The sequence below is a fragment of the Arvicanthis niloticus genome, chromosome 24 (genome assembly GCF_011762505.2).
Source record: "Arvicanthis niloticus isolate mArvNil1 chromosome 24, mArvNil1.pat.X, whole genome shotgun sequence".
NCBI classification, from domain to species: domain Eukaryota; kingdom Metazoa; phylum Chordata; class Mammalia; order Rodentia; family Muridae; genus Arvicanthis; species Arvicanthis niloticus.
Genome location: NC_133432.1, coordinates 13,437,953 through 13,454,854, shown reverse-complemented (window position 1 = coordinate 13,454,854; position 16,902 = coordinate 13,437,953). Strand labels below are relative to the sequence as shown.

General features: G+C 49.2%; 1 protein-coding gene across 3 annotated transcripts in view; it reads right to left on the bottom strand.

Annotated features, from left to right (window-relative positions):
* P2rx7 (purinergic receptor P2X 7) overlaps nucleotides 1–15,961 on the bottom strand; it is a 31,195-nt gene extending 15,234 nt beyond the window's left edge. The window contains exons 1-5 of one of the 3 annotated variants that reach the window (XM_076922775.1): nucleotides 15,600–15,961; nucleotides 7,924–8,092; nucleotides 6,610–6,678; nucleotides 3,621–3,693; nucleotides 2,110–2,206 (exon numbers count right to left, since the gene is read on the bottom strand). In XM_076922775.1, coding sequence (XP_076778890.1) covers nucleotides 2,110–2,206; nucleotides 3,621–3,693; nucleotides 6,610–6,678; nucleotides 7,924–8,092; nucleotides 15,600–15,724 — 533 coding nt within the window. In that variant the 5' untranslated portion in view covers nucleotides 15,725–15,961. Of the gene's footprint in view, nucleotides 1–2,109; nucleotides 2,207–3,620; nucleotides 3,694–6,609; nucleotides 6,679–7,923; nucleotides 8,093–10,277; nucleotides 10,678–15,599 lie in introns of those variants that run through there. The other 2 variants (XM_076922773.1, XM_076922774.1) reach the window with 2 other exon arrangements.
* Nucleotides 15,962–16,902: the final 941 nt, after the last annotated feature.

Sequence of the window (16,902 nt, the reverse complement as noted above, 5' to 3'; positions counted from 1 at the left end):
AATGGCAACCAAAGACCAGAAAGGGTGGTACAGCCTACCGCTTGGACCCTGGCACTGGATGCCAGGGTGGATCTCGGCCTGAGCCCCCTTATATGTCAGCTTGGGCATCTCATTGTCCCACATATAAAGTAGTCCTGAGTCCTGGGAAATCTGGGGAGCCTTAAAGCATAGGTGGCTATGAGATTAAAGTTAGGGCCAGTGAGACAGCTCAGTGGGTAAAGGTGTTTGCCACTAAGCCTTGACGACCCGAGTTCGCTCCCTGGGACCCACATGGTGGAAAGAAAGAATCAATTTCTGTGAGTTGTCTCATGAGGTCCAGATGCATGGCATGACATATATACAAACAAGTGTAAAAAAAAAACATGTAACATAAAAAATTAAAAATTAAATGTATTTTCAATTAAAATTTCATTCCTTATTTCATGTGTTCAATCACCACAGGTAGCTGGTGACTACCATATTGGACGCCATGGGTACCAAATGTTCCGGTTCTATTGGACAGAGCTGTCTAGAACTGCTACACTTCTAGGAGGTGTGTGTGTGTGTGTGTGTGTGTGTGTGTGTGTGTGTTGTTCATGTGTATACAGGTGCCTTAAAATCCTCATGTGTGGAAGCTAAAGGTTGATACCAGGTGTCTTCCTCAGTCACTCTTCACCTTATTTTTTTGAGGCACTGAACCTTGGCTACAGTACTCACCAATTTGGCTAGAGTAGCTGGCCAGCAGCCCAGGGATGCTCCTCCCTCTGCCTCCTCGGCTGGGACTATAGCCCTCAGGCTTGCTGGGCAGCACTGAACTTGCTGAGTGCCCTCTCCAGCTCTGCTTCCTCATAGCCTCTGCCATTTACTATGAGCACCCATGCGTCGGAACAACCAACCAACCAACCCTGCTGTGGCTCTCGGGGAGGGTTCCAGAGCAGCCATGATGGCCGGGGTCACCTAAGGGTGCTCATGGTTCAGGATTACTATAGCACATTAAGAGCTGTGTGGGGCATGTGAACTGTGCCACCAGAGGAACTGGCATAGAGTTGGTGAGGTGCACAAACCCCAGAAATCTCAGATTTGAGACCAGCAGGTGTCAGGCTAACTCCCTCCCTGTTTCCATGGCTACATCGGAACATATTCCAGAGACACCCAACCAGGTGGTCACAAGTGGTCAGTCACGTAGCACAGCACCTGGAAGTCTTCCCCATGCAAATAGAGCATCACAGCATCTTAGCCTTAGCCAATAGAATGCATTTACCCCACATCCCATCGCACTCCCCAAGGCTCATAGAGTCCCTGTCCACATGGAAGAAAGCACACAAGTTATTTCACCAAGGATGGTCTGAGACTGGCTGTTTTTACTGAGCTGTAACACTTGGGGGAAAGCTCTCTTCCCCCCCACACTCAAAAACACCCATTGTTGGACTTTTGGGACTGCCTGCCTGGCCAGGCTCCCATCACTCAGAGAGGCTCACATCTGAGCGCCAGCACTTGACAATGTCACCTGCCCCTCACAGGCCACCTGAACCTCTCTATTCCTTTTCTTCCTTTTTAGAATTTAACATTAGTTTTATGTATGTGAGTACACTGTAGCTGTCTTCAGTCACACACCAGAAGAGGACATCAGATCCCATTACAGATGCTTGTGAGCCACCATGTAGTTGCTGGGAATTGAACTCAGGACCTCTAGAAGAGCAGTCAATGCTCTTAAAAGCTGCGCCATCTCTCCAGCCCCTCTTTATTCCTTTTCTAAGGGCAGTCACGCCTCATTTCCGGCCAGAGTTCTGTGGAGCCTTTTACTCCTTTCATTCCAGACCTCACTTTATCCTCCCTGGTCTGGCATACAGCAGCATGTGATTCCCTGGAGGGAAGAGACAGACTATTGACCCCAACTGTTCCAGACTTTGCCCTAGCCTCTCTGAGCTGGTATACCTGCGGCATCCGGGCACTCTACCGGAAGAGGCAGAACCCAGAACCACAGCGCTAGTATAGACTTCCCAGAGATGTCATAGAGGTCTCCAAGCCCGAACTTTGCAGCTAGGGCTATGTTGATCAGAGAAGCTTAGGAACCCTGGAAAGGTTAACACTGCCAAGACCACTTTTGTACCCCCTAACCATGCAACTCACCGAGGGGCTTCTTTCCCTTCCTCAGCAGGACACCAGGCTGAGACTTCACAGGTCTTCCTGGTTTGGTCGTATGGTATACACCTGCCAGTCCGGATTCCTACAAGTTCCAAGGGGTTGAAAAACCACAGATGTGACTGTACTGGGAGAGGAATATCTCCAGGGACCACCATGCAGTCAGCCCATGCCTACACTCTTAAGCCCGAGCATCTATCTCCCTAGTCTGTGAACCCCACCCTCATCATATATGCACCCCCAAAGCCAAACAGAACACTTGACAGTACATCCTTAGAAAGGCCCAGGGATGGCACAAATGCTGGAGTCTGCCTGCCCTTTGGGGTTTAGTTTTGTTTTTGAAGATAGAAATGTCTGAGAGACGACTTCTATATTCAATATATATTATACATGGACCCAAAGTATAGCTTCTTACATGATACCTGAGTACCTCTAGGGTACACAGTCTGTCTTGGGATGTGTAAAGCCACATGATGAAATACGGAACATCCTTCTGAAGGTGGGGAAAGTAGAAAATTTGCTAAAGGGCAAGCCACAGTGTGATGATCTCCATGGCAACTCATATACACATGTTATGGAGTGGAACTCAACACTCAGTTGTCTTTCTGTGAGTGTGAGTGTATACATTGTAACCGCTGGTTGCTCTTCCTGGTTTTGAGGTAGGATCTGTCTATTTAAGCTCTGGCTGGCCTGGGAGTCAGCCATGTCTCTCTCTCTCTCTCTCTCTCTCTCTCTCTCTCTCTCTCTCTCTCTCTCTTCTCTCTCTGCCTCTCTGCCTCTCTCTCTGCCTCTGCCTCTGCTTCTGCCAATGCCCCTGCCAATGCCCCGCCTCTGCCCCTGTGCCTCTGCCCCTGCCTCTCTGCCTCTGCCTCTCTGCCTCTGCACCTCTGCCTCTGCGCCTCTGCCTCTCTGCCCCTCTCTGCCCCTCTCTGCCCCTCTCTGCCCCTCTCTGCGCCTCTGCCTCTGCCTCTGCCTTGTGCTGGGATTAAAGACCTGCACAGCTACTACGTTTTAAAATTAAAACACAAGGCAATGTCTTTTTGCAAGGCTGAAGCCCTAGCTCAGCAGTAGAATGCTTATCCAGCCTACACGAAGCCCTGGGTTCAATCTCTATAATGGAGAAAGAAAAGGAAAAAAAAAAGTGGGAGGAATGGAGAGATGGGGAAAGGAAGGAGGGAGGAAGGAAGGAGACATAAAAAATAGAAAAGTTAAATCCCCAGGTCCTTGGGGGTTTAAGTTCATGTTCCTCCACCTTTGGGGAAGTGTTCCAACAATTAGACCTTGAGCTGGTGTGTCTCACTGGGAATTGAAGTCCCGCTTATAGGCTTCAGCTGGCCTGTGGGGGACAAATCAGGGGACACACTCTCCCCTGTGATTTGGTGGAGCAAAAGGTAGCCAAAAGCCAGAGACTAAGGACCCGAAACTGGACATCATGAGTGTGTCACAAAGATGCCAGACCGCCCCCTCTCAGGGGTCCAGGGAAAGACATAGAAAAGTACCTTTGCTTTGCGGATCCACCCAGCCCTTCTTACAACTCTGGTCAGAATAGCACTGTGCACCGCGGCTGGGATACTGCAGGAAGAACAGAGAGTGAGCACTGCCTCCTGAGCCACCAAGATACCACAGACATTTGCTCAGCCAGATTCATTGCAGCGCTACTCGAAGTGGTCAGAAAGGGATGTGTGTGTGTGTGTGTGTGTGTGCGCGCGCGCGCGCGCATGTGTGCACATTCGAGGTGTAAGCCAGAGGTCAACTCAGCTGTCTTTTTCTATCACTCTTCCATATATATATATTTGAGACAGGGTCTCCTACTGACACCTATTTGGCTGGCCATCGAGCCCAGGTGGACATCCACCGGTCTGCCCCTCTGGCACCAGGATTACAAGTGTGCACAGCGGTACCCTGCTTTTTATAATGGATGCTGGGGAATCAAACTCAGATCCTCATGCTTACTGCCGAGCACATTAATAGCTGATCCATCTTCCCAGGCCCCTATACGTGGCATCTTTACTCAGCTAGGTCCTGACACATGTTACATTATGGACTACCCTCAAACGGCGGTGTGGGGAGAAAGGAGCAAGACACAGGAGGCTACATTCTGTATGGTACTCTAGATGAGAAATGTCCTGAATAGGCAAATCCACAGAGACAGCAGATTGGTGGCTGTTGGTGGCTGCAAGGAGGGTGGGAGAGATTGGTTGCTAATGGGGACAGTTTGTTTTGGGAGTCAAAGTTTCCTTGCGGCAGGGGTGGTAGAAAATTTCTGGAACTAGGTGATGGTTTGCACGATGTATACTTGGAAGTCATAGGTTTTAAAGTATATGATTCTGTCTCAATTAAAAACAAGAACAAATCAAAATGTAAACAGAAGATGTCAAGGTAGCCAAGAGGCCCTTTCTGGGATGGTCTTTGGGGTAGAGAGCAGGTGGTGAGGTTGAGGGTTATAGTGGCCTTGCCACCACAGATCCTAGTAAGCAGACAGGTACCACAACGTAGCAGGTGATGGGTAAGAAAGGACTCGGCCAGCATGCTCCTGGCTGGAGAAAATGGGTCAGCTGTGTCTCGGGGGCTGAAGGGCAGAATAAAGAAAGAAGAAAGAGAGCATTTGCTTTCTGCATTTTTGATTTCATGGGCCGGGTCTAATGGTAGTCTTGGGAAAGATAGAACAAACACCTGTGCACAATAGCCTGTGCTCACTGTCATCCGGGCATTTGTGTCTAAGATCCCGGCCAAGGTTCTAGGTCTTGAGTCCAGGTACTCCTGGGTTCTGTGAGAGCAGCCTTCTATGTGGGTTGTGTTACCTTGGCCGAGTCACTTCACCTCCTTCAGCTTTGACCCCTCCGTTGAAGGAGGGTAACTCTCATTGTCTAGCATGGCTGCTATGAGGGTGGAATGGGTTTGGGAAAGAGAGCTTAGCATGCAGTCCTCGCTCCATGTATAGTTCACAGTTTTCAGACTCATTTTCTTTTTACTGCCTGGATTGCTTTCTTTCCGTGACCCACCAGGCCCCTGGGTTCTTCTCTCAGTAACCCCTAAATTCAACTATGAATCTTTTGCCTCCAAAGCCTAAGTCACATCTTTGTAGTCTAACTGCCTGCCAGAATCTTTATAGGTCTTGGTAATCATAGTATGAGTGAATGAATGAATGAATGAATGAGTTATTACACACTAATGCTCTTGGACAGTTATGATTTTTTATTTATCAGTTAGAAGGATCTCCCAGGGAAAGAAGATAAACCAATTCTGTGTTTGGTTTTGTTTTGGTTTTTGTTGTGTGTGTGTGTGTGTGTTTTGTAGGATGTTTGTTTGTTTGTTTGTTTGTTTGTTTCGAGACAGGGTCTCTCTGTGTAGCCTTGGCTGTCCTGGAACTCACTCTGTAGACAAAGCTGGTCTCGAACTCAGAAATCTGCCTGCCTTTGCCTCCCAAGTGCTGGGATTAAAGGCGTGCGCCACCACTGCCTGGCTGGTTTTTTTTTGTTTTTTTCTTTAATCTCTAAAAGAAACTCTAGCATTAGTTCTGTGACTATTGGAGAGGTTCTTGGTCATTCTTCTAACTAACAGACCAAGTCTTTCCCTCCCTTCTGAGCTGGGCCCATCTGTGATGACAGAACTACCAGGAGGCAGCAGAAATAACACTATGTCAGCTCCAGGCTTAAAAGCCTTCTTCCTTCTCAGCTCTGGGATTCCTGAGCTACAGTTTGGAAATCTGGCTACTCTCCTAGAGGGTGGAAAGATCCTGAGAAGAGAAAAACTCTTTTGAGAGTCTCTGGACGTGGAGAGAGCCCAGTACTTTGAGCCTCCAAAGGAGGCTACTGGCAGCTCTGGGAGAAACAAGCCAACTCAACAGAGAACCCACCCAGCTGTGCTCAGCCCACCACAGAACTGTGAGAACAACCCCCCACTGTGTGAAGCCCTTCAGGTCCACAGGAGTTTGAATAGCTGGACCACACCCATATATATTCAGATGTGCATTAGGGCTTGGCCACATTTACTGGACGACCAGAGATAGAGTATTGACAAACTAGAGGAAACACTCATCCAGATGGAATGACCCAGGCCAGAATGTAATGTAGACTAAACTCCCCTTCCCAGAGTCATGTGGTGCCCTCCAGACTGGACTGGGCCTTGTGGAGGCCTTGGGTTTCATTTGCTGTGAGCAATCCTCTTGGCTCCAATAGCAGCAGATTTTTCTGAGGGCTCGCTGTGTATCATGCTATGTCTTAAGTATTCTCTGATAGAAAATAGAGCCTAGGAGTTATCCTCTTGAATTCGGGAGGCTCCAGTGAAAAGTGAAATGGGTCACACACATGCCAAGAATCATACTGTTGTGAATTGCAGAGAGAGCCTTCCAAGGAAAGAGCAGGTGTTCACATAGGCCCCAGTGCTGCGGCAGAAGACTGGGTGGGCAGACAAAGGCTTCTTGGTTCCCAGAATGCATCTCAGCCCTGCGTCCTCTCTGAGTGGGTGTGTCGTACCCCGCCCCCTTACCTCAGGACACAGCTTCTGCTCTTGGCCTTCTGACTTGAGATAATTTGTCATTACAAAGAAGGAGTTCCCCTGCAGAGAGAGAAATGGAGGGACAAAGGCCAGGCCTTAGGGAGCAGAACTCTTTAGGCGTCATAATTTGTTTTGCTAAGTGCCGGGGACGAGCCTTTGTACTCGCAGAAGCCTTTAGAAATTAGCCCGTGGGCAGCACGGACTTTGCCAGAGGGCTTGATATCAAAGCCGCAGGAACTGTCCCACCGGGCAAGGGGGGTGGGGTGGGGACTCGAAGAGCTTTCAAACGAGGGGAGCAGTCATTTTCCAAGCCAGCCTCAAAAGCAGCTGTATCATTTTGTGACACAGTAAAATCCCATTAAATCAAGACTCCGGAGAGCTGGGGGTGAGGAGCTGGGATGTGGGCTGCACCCTGAGCAGGCTGTTCAGATTTCTCAAGGCTTAATGGAAGGTTATGGGGCATCCCACTACCTGGGCAAGCAGTGGCTTTTATAGCTAGAAACAAACAACAGCTTGGGCCTGATGGTTTTGCCAAGTGCCCTGGCTCCCCAGGGTGGCAAATGGGCCATTTTGTTCCTCCCCTTCCATCTGTTCCTAACTCCTCAACCCCTCTTTTATTTCTCCTTTTTTGGTAATTGCTTTCATTTTCCCTGCTTTGCAGACTTAGCTAGCCACACACTTCTCCATGGCCTACACCTTTTCTCTCCTCATCACCACATCCTTTCTTTCAAAAGACTCAAGAACCATCTCTCCTAGTGACCTTTTCAATAACAGGGCACACAAGCCCTCGGCTGCCCTTCTGAACCGAGCCTGAGCTTGCCTGCCACCTGGGGACCCACCTCCTAAAGCCCTGTGTGCCTCAGTGTGAGTGAATAAGATCTTGTTTGGAATGCACCAGGAAGGGAGTGCTATTTTGAGCAGCCCGGGAGGACTGGGTAAAGCAAAGACGCATCTTCTTTGAGCGGCTGGATGTGACCCAGTTTTGCAATTTTTAGGTTTTCTCAGTTGGGATTTTTCACAGGTTTTAAATAGGGCCAATGTTTTTCTTTTCTTTTGAGACAAGGTCTATGTATTTCAGGCTGGCCTCAAACTCACTGTGCAGCTGAGGGTGACCTTGAACAGCTGATTCTCCAGCCTTGACCTCCTGGGGCTACAGGGTTTCTTGCATGCTAGCCAAGTGTCCTACCAGTTGAGCTACAAATCCTTAGCCCCAAGCTAACTTTTTTTTTTTTTTTTTTTTTAAATGAGGCCCTAGACCCCTAAGGATGGGGACAGGGATGTGACCTGGAGTTCTCTGGCACTCACCTGCAAAGGGAAGGTGTAGTCCGCAGTGTCAAAGATGCTGTGGACTAACTTCCTCACCCCACCCTCCGTGACACTCTCTGTCACCTCTGCAATGCCTTTGACCTTGGTGTGCACGGAGCTGATAACGGGCTCTTTCCGCTGATACAGCTTGTCGCTCACCAAAGCAAAGCTGAGGACAGATGAGAAAGCTTCAGTGGTTTCCTCACAACGGAGGGCAGCAGTTTGGGCTGCAGACTCTGGGGGAAGGGGTGTCGTGAGAGCCTCTGCTGTTGACAGTCTGCCTCTGCTTCCCCGTGACTCTCCCTGCTACTAACTGGGACTAGCAGTTGTACCTGTCCCTCCCTTTATCACTACCTACTATAGATGGCTTCTCAACTCAGAGCTCTGCTCTTGGTGAGTTGAATGGCTCTGTCCCAGACTCAGTGCCACAGTGGCTTGGCTTGCTCTTATTTAGGGTTTACATTATCTGTCTGTCTGTCTGTCTGTCTGTCTGTCTGACTATCTATCTATCTATCTATCTACCTACCTACCTATCTAAGACAGGGCCTCTCTATGTAATCCTGGTTGTCCTGGTGTAGACCAGGATGGCCTTCAAAATCATAAAGATCCTCCTACTTCTGCCTCTTGAATACTGGGAGTAAAGGCGTGCACCACCATATCTGGCATTTATAAGAAATGCATGGAATCAATAAATCTATACAGAAAGAAAATGGACAGTTGCCAGGAGAGGAGAAATGGAGAGGGACAGTTAATGAATATAGTGCTTCCTTTTGATGGCAGAAATAGCTGGGCGGTGGTAGCACACGTCTTTAATCCCAGCACTTGGGAGGCAGAGACAGGCAGATTTCTGAGTTCGAGGCCAGCCTGGTCTACAGCGTGAGTTCCAGGACAGCCAGGGCTCTACAGAGAAACTCTGTCTCGAACCACCCCCCTCCCAAAAAAAAAGGATGACAGAAATACATTGGTAGATAAAGTCATTATTACATGATATTATGCACCTGTTCAGACACTGGTGTATTTACAGTAATAGTCCTTCACTCCGCCCCCTTTAGGTGGTCAGTTTTATGCTCTATGAATGTCACCTCAATCGGAGAGATGAATATCACACGTCTGTATAAACATAGAGATATGTCTATAGAAATATAAAAGCAAAGGAACAAAGATGAAGTTCAGGATGATGCTTATGGAGAAAAACAGTGAAATGGGGTGAGGGATGAGTTTACAGGGAGCAGAGCTGGGTCAGGGTGCTGTGGTTCTTAAGTCAAACAGAGGCACATAGACACTCCGTTATTCACAGTACTTCTTAGTGTTTCTCCAAGAGCGATTAAAGAAGAAAGACACTGGTCTAATGAGCTGGCTCATAAGAGGAAAGTCACTTGCTGACAAGACTGACAACCTGGATTCAATCCCCGGGACCCACACGATGATGGAAGGTGAGAACTGTCTTCTGAACATTGTTCCCTGGCCTCCACATGCACACCATGACACATGAGCACGCGACTGCGCACAAACCTAGACAATTTTTTTTTTTTTAAAGATGTTAGAGCTAGAAATCCAGGTTTGGGACCCACTCAGCATGTCTGATACAGAGTGCAATAGGCATGTAAAAAAATACAATTACAAGTGCTCCATTTCACCAAAACACATACAAAGTACTTGGGATTTTCATACATACATCTATTGCAACTTCCTCCCAGAGCTGTGTGTGCTCTACCATTGGGGAAGCTCACGCTGGTGCATCATCTCCATTCTAGAATATGCAACCCATGATGATCTCTAATTGAATCCAACTATTTCACACTATCGAGGGCTTTGCAAACATACAAAGGGACCTTTGTACCATAGTGAACATGAAAATTCTATTAACATATTCCAGAGATGAATCCAAGGAGGGAAGAGGCAAAAAGAGTCTGCAGTGTCTTGCCCTTTAGAAAGAATAGTCTAACTATCAATTCAGTCACCAACTCTTGACCTCATGCAATGACTCAAGAAGAAGCTGGACCTCTTCTCCGGGCCATGGGTTCAGTCCATGAATGGGGTCATAATTCTCTCCTCTCTAATCTCAGTGACTATTTGCTCTAAAAAACAGATGTTCAATGCATTCGGGTGCATGCAAAGGCACCAGTCCCTGGAGCAAGCACAGTAACAAGGAGCTGGGATCTAGGTGAGCTTGGTAGGATGGGCAAGATTGAGAGGAAGTGGAGAACCTGGCAGACAGAAGAGATCTGACACAGGAGAAGCTAGGGTCACCCAGAGACCCTTGCCAAAGAAGGAGTAGCCTGGAGGAGCAGGGATCTAGTGGACATAGAGAGAAAGGGTCATGGAGCCCTGGGACTGGCTCTGGCTTGACTCACCAGATGTAGATGCAGATGGCCCCTAGGAGGGTGTTCTTCAGAGTCCCGATCCATATGCTATGGATTTGAAGGACTTTCACGGATTTGTAGCTGCACAAATGGCTCACTGGCAGCATGGTGAGAAGGTTCTCAGAGCACCCGGGGGAGGAAGTGACTTGAAGCAAAGACTGCCTATCTCTTCTGAGGAACCTCAGAGTTCTGAGCAAAGGTAACTCTAAAGTGAAAGCTCTGAGAGAGAGAACCGCCTATCTGTCTAATCCACAGAGAGCTGGGGCCTAGCTTTAGGCTTTGCTGCCTGTACATACACCCTCACTTATGTGGCCGGGAGCATTTGTGCGTGGTGGGGGCATCTTCTCTACCAGGTCAAAGGGCAGTACATTTATAGCTCAGTTCCTCCAGTCAAACTACAGAAGGCTATGTTACATTGTTTCATGCAGAGAACATCAGCAAAGGAAAAGTGTGCTTACTGACTGTGCCTTTCAAAGTGTTTCTCCTCTCCTCTCCTCTCCTCTCCTCTCCTCTCCTCTCCTCTCCTCTCCTCTCCTCTCCTCTCCTCTCCCCCACTCCCTCTGGTTTTTCGAGACAGGGATTCGCCGTGTGACAACCCTTGGCTGTCCTGGACTGGCTTTGTAGACCAGGCTGGCCTCACAGAGATCCTCCTGTCTCTGTCTCCCGAGTGCTAGGATTAAAGTCGTGTGTGCAACAAGGGTCTTGACAGCCATGTCTACATGGGTATGGCTGAGGTAGCCGAGAGTCCAGACAGCACTTTGGGTATCAGTTCTGAAATGAGGACAGATGAAGCAGTTGTGAGAAGCCCTCTGAAGGAGAAGAGGACAGGATGGACTTGTCACCTGTGATTACAGAAAGGGGGCCAGGCAAGCTTCCCCCGTGGTTGCTGGCTGGTCCCCATGAAGACGACCATGGCAATGGTGGTGATTTTTTCATTTATGCCATCCGTCTCCCTTTTCTCCCCATCTGCATTTAAATATAATTTCCCATCTTAAAAATAAACCCTCCTCCCCCCATTCTTCCACTGCTGCCATGCAGGGCCTGGCTCCTCCTCTGGAGCCCAGTCTTTTGAAAGAGTGAGTCACCGCATCCATTTCCACACCTCCATTCACGCCTCCAGTCTGGCTTCCACCACCACCGCTTTTCCAGTCCCTCCCTCGCCAACAGGCTCTCTCCCTCCTGAATCCAGCAGGCATGCTGCAGATGCCATGATTGACTCCGGTGACCATGGGCCACTTCCTTCTCTGTCTAATCACAGTCCCCAGGAGCCTACGTTCTCCTGACCTCCTTGGATCTCTCTGGCGTCTGCCTCAGAATCTTTTGGGAAGTTCTGCATCTCCCTGCCCCTTGACTGTTAGTACCACTCAGGGCTCTGTACCCCAAGCTTCTTACTTTCATCTGGCTCCCTCTCTTGCTGGTCCGTTGACGATGTCATGGCTGGTGGTATGTAATCTATCTTAAAGCTCTAAAACCAATAACTACACAATCAATATGCATAGATCTGAGTCTCATGTACCCTTCTAACTAAAAACCTCCGGACTCGGCCTTTCATACTAGCCCCAGGAAGGTATTCCACCAACTTCTCATTAGCTGCCCAAGTCTGGAATGTGGCACACTATTGACCCCCTCTCTCCTTACCCTCCCTCCCCCTTACCCATCCATTCTACTATAAGTCCTATTGTTTGATCTGGGCAAGGTTGTATTTACCAGCAATCCTTCCTCTTAGGTGGTGGTGGAGGCGGAGGCAGGGGGTAGCTGTTCAAGGCTAGGTGCAGCTGCATATGGAGCTACTTAAAACCCTGTCTCAGCCGGGCAGTGGTGGCGCATGCCTTTAATCCCAGCACTTGGGAGGCAGAGGCAGGCGGATTTCTGAGTTCTAGGCCAGCCTGGTCTACAGAGTGAGTTCCAGGACAGCCCGGGCTACACAGAGAAACCCTGTCTCGCCTTTAATCCCAGCACTTGGGAGGCAGGGGCAGGCGGATTTCTGAGTTCGAGGCCAGCCTGGTCTACAGAGTGAGTTCCAGGACAGCCAGGGCTACACAGAGAAACCCTGTCTCGAAAAACCAAAAAAAAAAAAAAAAAAAAAAAAAAAAAGAAGAAGAAACCCTGTCTCAAAAAACCAAAAAACCAAAAAAAAAAAAAAAAAAAAAAAAAAAAAAAAAAACCAACCCTGTCTCAGAGGGCTGGAGAGATGGCTCAGTGGTTAAGAGCACTAAGTGCTCTTCCAGAGGTCCTAAGTTCAATTCCAGCAACCACATGGTGGCTCACAACCATCTGTAATGGGATCTGATGCCTCTTGTGGTGTGTCTGAAGACAGCGACAGTGTACTCACATACATAAAATAAATAAAGAAATTCTACTACTTTATCTTCCTCATGTTATTCAACTCCACCTGTCCTCCATCACTGTCACCTCCTCAGGCCAGGTCACCATCAGTCAATATAGTGTAGTCTCTCTCCAGGCCTTGGTCCCCTCCAGTCTCTGGGCTGAGAGTGAACTCTGGACGAAGTCTGGATGAACTCAGTCTGAGACTGAACTCTGGAAGTTCATTCTTGGCTCTGCCTCTGACTGGCTATGTGACTTTGGCCACCAAAGAGATTTGTAGATGTTAAGACAGTCCATCATATGATCTATCACATGGTCAAAGACCAGGTTCGCTTAGGTACTACACAGTCAGGAAGCAGACTGCTCCAGGGAAAAGGTCTGTGTGGGCCACTGCCCAATGTGAACCCACAAAACCGCCAGTCCTTATTAGTGAGAACCAGGCACTAGGACCTCAGCTGCAGCTGCCCCCCTGCATGTGCTGGATCTTTCTAGTCACCCATCCTGTAGCATGATCCTGAGGCTCTCCGATCCTCACCTCTGGAACCAGTCAGTGGCACTTTATTAGGGAGAACAGTGTGGACGCATGACATGACTGAGGACTAAGTTCACCTTAGGTAATCTGGGTGAATTCCAAATGCCCATGTGTCCCTGTAAGAGAGACTGAGGGTGGCCTGACAGGCAGAAAACGATACATTTATGAAAACACAGCAGATAGAAGACAGGCTCTGCAGGGAATCACATTCTTATCTGCCCTGGCTCCTGCTCCTCCCTGGTCTCATGAGCTTCTAGATTGTGGGAGTCCTTGCTGCCCCTCTTGTTTGCTGTGATCTTTACAATTACTCTTCTTTCTGTCCCACTTGTCACGTGGCTGGATTCTTCTCCTACAGGGGCTCCTCCTACTTGTTCCTTTTCTAATCCTCCAGCTGCCCAAACTCATATCATCCAGGGCCAAGGTGATGAGTTGCACATTTCATTTCCCCTGAGGCCAAAGAGACTGTGCCTTGGTTGGTTTGGTGTCTGGTACCTTCTCCACCTACTGCATGGCTTCACGGAAGAGGCCCAGCCTTACAGGTATGAGGCCACCCTTTGGGGAACAGCCAGCCAATCTGGAAGTACATTTTGAAACCTGTAAATTAGCAGAGGCAACACCCTCTCCCCCAGCAAAAGACAGTCTGGGGCTTTCAAAGACCAGCCCAGTGCCTGCTGTTGGTGGAGGTTAGCTGGGCCAGGGGAAGCTGTTCTAAATGAGGTCAGCCCTATCTGACCTTCTTTGGCCGCTGAACTATTTCTGAGCTTGGTCTCCTGGGAAGAGGGAAGCATCTTCCCAAGAGCATCAATGATAAGGCAGGGTCTTCTTCTTTCATTACTGTCCAAAGATCGTATGAACAACACAGAGACTGAGGCTCAGGGAGGTCAAGTGACTTGGCCAAGAAGATGTCTCCAGGATTATAGAATAGGCCACCTGCAAGCTTGGTAAATGGCTCCATGGGCTACCGTTTGCTGTGCAAGCAGCTTCAACCCACAGCATCCTTGCAGTAACTGAGCATATAGCAGCAGGTGCCTATGATCCCAGCACAGGGGAGGCAGAGACTGAAGGATTCTGGGCACTTGATGGGCAGCCAGTCTAGCTGAATTGGTGAGCTTCAGGTGAGCTCACCCCCAGCCTCCACATGCACGCACCCCATAACACACAAGCAGGTACACACTCAGAGGCCACCCTCACTTTTCATAAACCACAGTGCCACTGCACACTCTGTCAAGGACACCATCAATATCATCGTCAGGGAAACAAGAGTCAAAGCCACAGTGAGAAGGCACTTCACACCCGCTTGGTTAGTTACAATCCGAAAGCCACAGCAGCGCCTGTCGGTGAGGATGTGGACAGGACTCTCACGCTCTGAGGTTGTGTAAAAGGTGAAGCTGCCGCGGAGAACAGTTCAGCAGTGCCTCCCAGGGTGACAGGCAGTTGTCATGTGACCTAACAAGCTCCCCCACCCCCAGGTAAACCCAGGAGAGATTAGGACATATGTCCAGGTGACAAAGAGAGAAGCAACCCAACATGCATCATCTGGTGAATGGGTCTTATCCAGCGGGCTGTCTTCTCAGTACTGCATTTACATACAGTAGACTGTTATCCAGCCATAAATAGTCTACAGCATCAATACACTCACTCTAGCATGTAAGTGAACACTGGAAACACACTAGGAGGAAGAGTCAGTCGCAAAGGACCGCATGCCATGTATATGCATATATATGAAAACCCACAAGAGCAGAAAATGGATTGGTAGGTGCCTGAGCTAAGGGACAACCTTTTAGGCTGATGAAAATGTTCTTTTTGTTTGGTTGGTTTTGTTTTTCAAAACAAGATTTCTCCGTGTAGTCCTGCCCATCCTCAAACTTGCTTTGTAAACAGGCTGGACTCTCCCTCCCCGGTGCATGTGCCACCACACCCGGATGAAAATGTTCTTGATTTTGGTGACCATGGTGCAGCTCGGTGAATACACCAAAAGCCATGGACATGAACGCTGTAAATCAGTGAAAGTCCCGGGTACGCATTTTGTACCTTTATAAGCGGTTTTTAAAGGCCCCACCTCGATGCTCTAAAATGACATTTCCAAACCCAGTTCTATCATCTCTCCTGAGCTGGAGGATGATTCAGAGCCCACAGGGGAAATCCCCTCATCTCTGTGGGAGCCTAGGGTGTTGGCCTGTGTCTCCCAGGTTCCCCAGGCATGCCCTGCCCTGCCCATCTTGGCAGGCCTTGGCTGCGGTTGAAAAGGAAAAGCCTGCCACCCTTTCTCTGTGGCTTCCTCCAGCTACAGCCAAGGACAGCTTCCTCTTACTGTTTCCTCCCAGCGGACTATGAGAGTGTGTCTCAGATTTAAGGACCACAGAGAATCCAGCAACTGCACTAGCAGCTGCACTGTGGAGCTGCCAGCCGGCGCTGTCCAGTGCTGCGGAGATCCGCCCCTCCCACGCCACGCTTACCTAACATAGGAAAGGACGAGCATGTGCAAGACCCACTTGACGGTGCCATAATTTGCGCTCTGGATCCGGGTGACTTTGTTTGTCTCATACTGCAAGACATCGTTCCAGCTGCAGCAAGCCGGCATGGCGACAGGCTCGCTCTGTTCAGGCTGGACCTGGGCTAGACCTTCTTCCCAGGCTAGACCACAGCAAGCCCCCACGTAGGAGCAGCCAAAGAAAACACACCGATTCTCAGCAGGAACGGTTAACTTCCAGCTCCTCCAGCGACTGCAGCGGAGGCGGAGGCGGGTCCTGGCAACTGCCCCGAGTGTGAGAGGAATAAACAAGAACCAAGTCTTACAGGCCTGACTGCCAGATGACCCCGCCCTGCCAGCCTCCCCCAGACGCCCGCACAAAGATGGTGTTCAGAAGATGGGCATTTTAAAAATTCCCCCTCCCCACCCCTTTCCTTTTGCTCTTTCGAACTCATTTCATTTGGAAGAAAGGGGCTGTCCTTCAAATGTCGTGAGACCCAGTGTGACTCAGACAAGGGCCTAGATACGTCCACCGCCTCAAGCCCCGCTCGGACTCATCTGTTTCTTTTCTTTTGTTGCCTGTTTGAGACCCGTTCTCAAGCAACCAGGCTGACCTCAGATTTGTTATGTCCTCGAGGCTAGCCCTGAGCTTCTGATCCTCCCGCCTCTACCTACAGAGTTTTGGGATTACAGGTGAGCCCCACTACACCCTACTGAGATTAACTATTTGTTTTCGACAAGCCTTTGTTCAGTCCACATGTACAGGTGCACCCTGTGACTGAATGGCAGCTTGTCCTCTGCTCCAGGCGGTACTCTGGTCTGCAAAGATGGCGGCCGGATCAGATTCATGGTGGGATGGGAAGACTATATCCACGATGCATCTCACTCTCTTCGTTGTCTAGTTTCCATCCTGCTCTGGGCCCTGGGGAAGTCATCCCCTGACCCGGTCCAGTCAATCCCAGATCACCAAGAACAAAGCTGCATCCAGTAGCTCTCCTGACCATGCGTGAGGAAGATTCCTCAAGAGGAAGGACCAAACAGGAGAGGAGGTGGCGTCATTGTAGGGTTCCATCCAAGGAAGGTGGAGTTGAGAAGAAATCTTGTTCGGTTGATTTTTTTTTTTTTTTTTTTGCTTTGGGGTTTTGTTGTTTTATTGTCTATTTTGTTTTGAGACAGGGTCTCAGGTAACTCAGGCTTCTCTGTAACTTGCTGTGAGGCAGAGACTGACCCTTAACCCCTCATCTTCCCACACCTCCAGCTATCAAATTCTGGGATTATAGCTGTGAGGT